Source organism: Brassica oleracea, chromosome C3 (genome assembly GCF_000695525.1).
Source record: "Brassica oleracea var. oleracea cultivar TO1000 chromosome C3, BOL, whole genome shotgun sequence".
Lineage (NCBI taxonomy): Eukaryota > Viridiplantae > Streptophyta > Magnoliopsida > Brassicales > Brassicaceae > Brassica > Brassica oleracea.
This window is the reverse complement of record NC_027750.1, coordinates 60,369,513-60,376,832: the sequence shown is the minus strand read 5'-3', so window position 1 is coordinate 60,376,832 and position 7,320 is coordinate 60,369,513. Positions and strand designations below refer to the sequence as shown.

Sequence of the window (7,320 nt, the reverse complement as noted above, 5' to 3'; positions counted from 1 at the left end):
GTTTATGGTTTAATTTTGGTTAAGTTTAATTATTTTGGTTAAAATCTGGTTAGCTAAATTATTTTCGGTTTGGTAGACTTATTTTTTTGTTCTTTCCCTTATCTTTTATTATTTAAACAAATATGTAAATTACTTTTTAAAAAATTGTTATTCATTCTTCTAGTAATTTATTGTTTTAATAATGTAAATACATGATTTACTAATATTTTTAAAATAGTTATAATATATTATTTCGCATTTTTTTTCATAAAAACTATATTTAATTTCAAAATAATATTTTTTTGTAATCAACTAAAGTAGACTGAAAACAACGTCTACAGTGAAGTAGACTTTATTTTGAGTCTACGAAACCCTAAACCACAAATATCAATTTTGCTTGATAATCGAAAAAATCTCAATTACTGTATCAAATATCACAAATATCAAACACTAATTTGCAAATTTAAGTCAATAAAACAAAAAAAATCTCAATCTAAAATCTAACCCTAAGAAATCTACCAATAAAAGACATAACATGTTAGAACCTTTTGTTTATAAACTATGCACATTGTCTAACACATGATAACCAAATTAGTATATATTCTTAAAAATTGTTCAATTATATGAAATTTTAATTTATTTATTTCATATTATCCATTATATTGATGATTAGTTAAAAATATCACAATAATTATTTTTATACATTTTCAAAATTAAATTATTAGATCAAATTAGAGTGTAGACTATAAAATAAGTCTATAAGGTAGACTTCGTAGGAAATCTATATATATGTAGACTTTTTTTATTACGCGTAGACTTCCGAAGGATAGAAACATAAAATACATTTCTGTTTTTTTGTTTGGTCATAAGGGTAAAATAATACTTTCACTATCCCTTTAGGTTTGTTTTGTATTTGAGTGAAAATATGATACATTTTTAGGTTTGACTTGAATATTTGAGTTGGTGTTAGCAAATATCCCTAGTTCCAATCCAAAGTCATCATTATGGTTTCATTTCTGAATTCTTATCTTCCGCAATAATTTCGATGCAGAGAATCATTTAATGCTTTCAATTTCAACAATATATATTCTTAATCAAAATTCAAAGTGATGAAAGAAAAAGTAACGGCACGTGCTAAAAAGCTCATGTTGTTAAGTCCTAACTTACGGATACGTCTCCACGCCGTCCCAGCACCGTCCCCATGCCGTTACCGTTTGGGAAACGTTTCCGGTACCGGGACCGGGACGTCACTCAAACTCACGTCCCCGTGCTGCCGTGCATCATAGGTTCTACCTTACCAAATAGGATTTGAATATCAAAAAAGATAATTTGTCATTATATTAGATTAATAAAGATACATTTACGTAAAATCTTCAACATGATACCAACGCGGAGGATGGGTTTACACCCCTCGAGAGTAGCACCAAGCAATGTATCTGGCTCAAGGGGATTAGTCGGGCCTAAGGCTTGGATCAGGTTAACAAAAAAAAATCTTCAGAGATATCATTGATGGTCTAGTGGTTTCGATGAGATTCTCACACACGAGTGACAGAGGTCGCGGGTTCAACTCTCTGTCGGCGGGATGGTACTGTGGTAATAAAAAAATCTTGTGCTCGCAGATGGTCCATTGAGTTTCTCGGGCTCACTTTGGGGATTTCTAGTGAAGTGGTCCTTCGGGGTGAGTCCAGTCACTATAAAAGTTCAACCTTTACAGTTCTTTGAGATATCATTGATGGCCTAGTGGTTTCAATGAGATTCTCACATACGATTGCCAGAGGTCGCGGGTTCGACTCTCTATCGACGGGGTGGTACTGTGGTAATAAAAAAATCATGTGTTCGCAGATGGCCCATTGGGTTTCTCGGGCACGCTTTGGAGATTTCTGGTGAGGTGGTCCTTCGGGGTGAGCTCAGTCACTATAAAAAGTTCAACTTTTACAGTTTTTGAAAAAAACTCCTTTTTCTCTCTCCAAAATCTCTCAAAAAGAAAAAGAAAAAGCTCATCTTTCCTCCGGTTGCTCCGGTGGTTCTCCGCCGCCGGAGGCGTCTTGTTTTCTTTTTCCCTTTCTATCTCTTGCTTCCTCACTGGTCCATCCTTCCCTGCTGATATGTTTCCGACCCTGTTGTGATGAAGCTGAGCAGAAACGGAGGAATCTCTACCTCGGTGAGTGACCTTCATGTATCTCTTGGTGGAGTGGTGGTGTCGAGACGAGGTTGGTTCTTGGGTGTACTGGCGGTGAAGTCGGCTTTTGGGTTGCGGAGTGGAGTAGATCTAGGTTTTCAATTTCTAGATCTGTTTCCTTTGTGGTGGTGGGAGTGCCTGGTCGTATGTGGGTGTCTCCTCTCTCTAGATTCGGTGGCTTGGTGTCTTGCTTCGGGTTGGTGAGAAGTTTTTCGGCGTAGGTGGTTTCGTTTTCTCGGGTCGAGTAGGTGAGACCTTCCTACCTTCTCCGGTTCTGTTGGGCTTCGGAGATTCTCCGGAGACGAGCTCGTGGTTGTGTTGGATGCTGTGTAGTAGTTACTGCTGCTGTGTTGTTCGTGTACCGCTGCCGTTCTCGGAGTTGAGGCGGGCCGTCTATGACCTGTTCTTGGTCTCCTCCGGCGGTTGCTCCAACTTGTCACTCTCGGTCTTCGCCGCTTTTGGTGTTCGTTTTGCATCAGTTGTTTATTTTTGGAGGGTCTTCCTTTCCGGTTCGTCGGAGTTGCTCACCGGCTCTCCCACGTTGGCGTAGCTTTGGCGTTGCTCTTGGAACTAGGTCCGGTTCTCGGGCTTAGCGTGAGGCGGCGTTTCTTAACCTCTTGTGGGTCATGGGATGGACAGTTCGTCGAGGAAGCCTCATGTTTGGATATGTCATCCCAGCACCAATGTTGAATCTTTTGGTTCACAATGGTGATCCATAGTCTAATTGAAGGTTTGGAAGAACAACATCAGAATGTGACTCTCACTGTACCCAACTTTGCTATGGTTCACATTAGTTCTGAAGCCGAACCGAATAATGGTAACTTTTGGAGATTTAGGTGGAACTTTCCAGTGGGCGCAGCTAGAGCTTTTTGGTAAGAGTAGTGGTAGGAGTTCTTGAAGCTCAATTTCCTACTGCTGGTGGTGGTTGGAGGATTGAGGTTCTTCGACTGAGGTTTGCAAAACTGTCCGGAGATGGCATCAATCATTTGGAGCAGCGTTAGCAGGCAAACCAATTTCTAGTGCAGCGTGGTCTCATATTTCATCAAAGGTGTCATTTCCATTTGGCAATGCATTCATTTGGTCAACCTCTAGCTACTGCTATGCTTCTTAGTTATATGAGTTAAGATTGTTTAACTGTTCTTTAGGTCTCTTGATGTTGTCTTTTCTTCTTCTTCCCTGTGTTGTTTAGATTTTTTTTTTCTTTTTTCTTCTACTAGTGTATCTTTGTAAATTCTGTAAAAAACTGAAAATGGTATAAAATTTTAACATTTTTACCAAAAAAAAAAAAAAAAATCTTCAGTATGATATAAGTAGAATCGTATAATGCGATCTTCGTATATCAATAATAATATCTGTTATGATAAAATAATATTACTGTTAAGAAAAATCAATAATGAATCATAGAAATAAAAACTCAAAAATAATTGGAGACTTTTGGGCGAGTGTGGGTTACATAGAGAAGAGAGCACTTGAATGGTAGTCCAAAAAAAAAAGAGAGCATTGGACCATGCATGCTTTGTGATTGGATCTTATAGTTATTGGATTGGGCCTATATAGTTATTGGATTGCACTTGGTTTCTTGGTGAACTGAGGGTAAAACCGTAAGTATAGTATCCATTACACGGTTGACGTCGAGTATAAATAGCTTTGTGCTACCAATTAAACTCCTCGAGAAACATTACACCGAAGCAACTAACTATACCAATCATTAAACTCGACAGCGAAATGGAACGAGAAACGGCGTCGCTTAGGTGGGAGGGTAAAAAAGTCGCCCAAGTCAACGGCGTCACGGCGGAGCAAATCTGGTCAGTTGTTTCAGACTTCTGCAATATCCACAAGTGGTTACCAACCATTGACACATGTTACCGTGTCGAAGGAACCGATGGCCAGCCTGGTCTGGTCCAATACTGCACCTCCACCAGAACCAAGGACGAGGAGGAAACCAAATGGGCTAGAGAGCGTTTGGTCAAGATCGATCCAGTCGAACGGTGTTTGAGCTATGAGGTCCTCGAGAATAACGTAGGGTTCAGATCTTACGTGGCGACAGTCAAAGTAACGACAGTGGACGGTGGTGATGAATCGGACGGTGGAAAAGTTTGTCTACTCGAGTGGTCGTTTGCGTCTGATCCTGTTGATGGATGGAAGAAGGAAGATCTTGAATCCTTTGTTGATTTTTTTCTTAAACATTGGGCGAGTAAAATGGAAATGAATCTGTAAGAGCAACATTATCCCTACGACCAATTAGTGTGTCCTTAGGTTATGTTAATGTTATTTTGATGTTAAGGACTTAGGTTAGGGACAACCTTAAAAGTTAAGATTATTGGTAGGACTTCCAGTGGTATTTTAGTTAATTATTTTTTTTTATAAGTTTTAACATTTTAATGACATATAAATGATAAGTTTTGAATAAAACAATAAAACATTTAAAATAGAAAACACAAACAGAAAAAAATTACAAAGTTGGAAAAAAAATCATAAATAAATAATAGGAAACAAACATTTTATTGAATTCATACAAACATAAACATTATATTAAGTTGGAAGATGTCCAAATTTCTCCCATATATTTTCAATCAAATCTTTTTTTAATTGTTCATGGACATGTGAAAGAAGCCATTTCGAATTTTTTTTAAAAAAAAGAGAATGTTTTTATATAAGCATACGAGTGATGCTTTGAATATATGTGATGAGATAGATGTTGAAGTATTTATAGACACTTTCAAATGTATCGTGTGATAATACAAGTAAACTTCTTGTGACTCCATCTTGTTTTCTTGTGACCCATGTGACCCATAGTACATCTTGTGATGCTTTAGTAGAACTTGTGATGCTATAGTAAAACTTGTGATACTAGCAAACAAAAAATAACAACTTCTGATACTATACATCTTCTCACATTTTTATCAAGTGTTACAATTCAGTTACAAATTACAATTTAGTTCAAAAATCAACACATATTGCATATGAAACAAAGCATAATAAAAAGTGGAAATAGTGCAAATCCGAGAAAGAGTACAAATCCATTACAAATTACACATGGTTCTATAACCATTACTCATTTGATTTACTTAAACATGAGAAGCATTCCTATTAAAACTACTACGAAAACCACTAGACCAACCAAGTACTCAAAGCCGTTGGTAAACCTAGGTTTCTTCTTAGCTAAATCACACACCATCTTCTCTAACCTATCCAGTTTCTGCTGACTCTCATAGTCAGGCAACAAGCCTAGAGCGTCTACCTTGTCAGCCAACTGCAGCGTGTGTACATCTCGGGCTCTCATCTCCTCCATAACCGCCAAATCCCACCATTTCCAGACATGACACTCACCATCATCAACATTAGCACAAGTGTATTATCTTCTTCCAGGATCATTCCTAGTGCAAGAGGTGGCTAGAATAGGTTGACTACCACAGTAGCATGTCTGAGGAAAGCCAAACTCCACCTCGGGTTGAGGCGGATACTGAACCGGCTCACCATAATTGTACCCAAGCTCAGCTTGGTCTCGGCGTATAAGCTCTTCTGTCTCGCTGTAGATACTGTCAGCTGTCTCCCCACCATAGTCCTCTGAGTCAGAAGGCTGACTATAGCTATAGTCAAGTCCCATGTTCAGCTAAACCTGAAAAAAAAATACAAGGTTAATATATTACAAAGGAAGACTTAAATGCGGATGAAACCAAAGTCATTATAGAGGGAAATACAAGGTCAATATATTACAAAAAAAAATAGTTGTTTTGATATATTACAAAGCAACCAAAGTCATTACAGAGGGAAAGAAAGTGTCAATATATTACAAAAAAAAATAGTTGTTTTGATATATTACAAAGCAACCAAAGTCATTATAGAGGGAAATACAAGGTCAATATATTACAAAAAAAAATAGTTGTTTTGATATATTACAAAGCAACCAAAGTCATTATAGAGGGAAATACAAGGTCAATATATTACAAAAAAAAATAGTTGTTTTGATATATTACAAAGCAACCAAAGTCATTATAGAGGGAAATACAAGGTCAATATATTACAAAAAAAAATAGTTGTTTTGATATATTACAAAGCAACCAAAGTCATTATAGAGGGAAATACAAGGTCAATATATTACAAAAAAAAATAGTTGTTTTGATATATTACAAAGCAACCAAAGTCATTATAGAGGGAAATAAAGCAGATAATATTACACATGAGAAGCTAACATGAGTCGATCTTATTACAAACATAGCTAATTAGGACATTATTGAATCATAAATATTGGGCCAGAAGCTTATTCTTCACAATTTCTTCAGCCTCACTGAGTGGATCCTTTTTTGCACACAGAGTGTCTAGTATGGCTAGCTTAGACAGCTTCTCCTTCATCGCCAAATCCTCCTTTCTCATTTCCCAAATGCTCTTATACTCATCAACACTCTTCCCTTGAGTCGTGTTTCTTCTTTCCTTTGCTGCCTTGACACCTTCAGGGCGGGTCTCTTCATCGCCAACATTGACAGAGGCTTGGGAACCATCAACACAATCTTTTCTCTTTGAACTCACTGCAGCCTTAGGCGGGTTAAGGTTAAGCCATTTCTGGTCATACCTCAATACACACCAAGCATGCTCAAGATTAAACTTGATATTGTGATCAGAGTAGAATATGTCGTGAGCTACCTTGAGAACATCATTCTCGTTTTGACCACTGCAATTTTGTCTCTCTGCGGCTGCATATGCCCCACAAAACTTGTTGGTTAAATCATTTATTTTGTGCCACCGCTGCTTCAAATGCTTATGCTCCCTCTTTGCACAACCGTCTGAACCATGCGGACTTGCAGCGAAGTATTCGCCAACTCTTTTCCAGAAGTTCTGTAACTTTTGTTCATTGCCGACAATAGCATCTTTGGATGTATTAATCCAGGCACTGATTAGAACCTCATCATCAGCTGGTGTCCACTTTTGTCTCTTCCCACGCTCCGAGGGTGTGTCATCAGGTGGAGTTGGAGCCTCGGACTGTTGTGAACTGTAAGGAGGGATTTGGGATGCTTGGGAATGAAAACTCTCGTAACCAAAGTTTCCATTGAGACCACTTTCGTGTTGACTATTAAGAAGGCCAATATAGCCAGAAGATTGGCTATATGGAATCCTCGGATCCATAGAAGAAAAAAGAGAAAAGGGAATGTAGAAGAGAAAGGGAA

The 7,320-nt window shown here is 37.8% G+C and overlaps 1 protein-coding gene across 1 annotated transcript; it reads left to right on the top strand.

Moving 5' to 3' along the window:
* The first annotated feature begins 3,845 nt into the window (after positions 1–3,845).
* Positions 3,846–4,375, top strand: LOC106333662 (lachrymatory-factor synthase-like). The gene has a single exon (XM_013772078.1). The coding sequence runs from the start codon at positions 3,884–3,886 to the stop codon at positions 4,373–4,375; it is 492 nt and encodes a 163-aa protein (XP_013627532.1). The 5' UTR covers positions 3,846–3,883.
* The last annotated feature ends 2,945 nt before the right edge of the window (positions 4,376–7,320 follow it).

Excerpts from the sequence above, each read along its gene's own strand:
- LOC106333662 (XM_013772078.1), top strand. The coding sequence starts at position 3,884 with ATGGAACGAGAAACGGCGTCGCTTAGGTGGGAGGGTAAAAAAGTCGCC.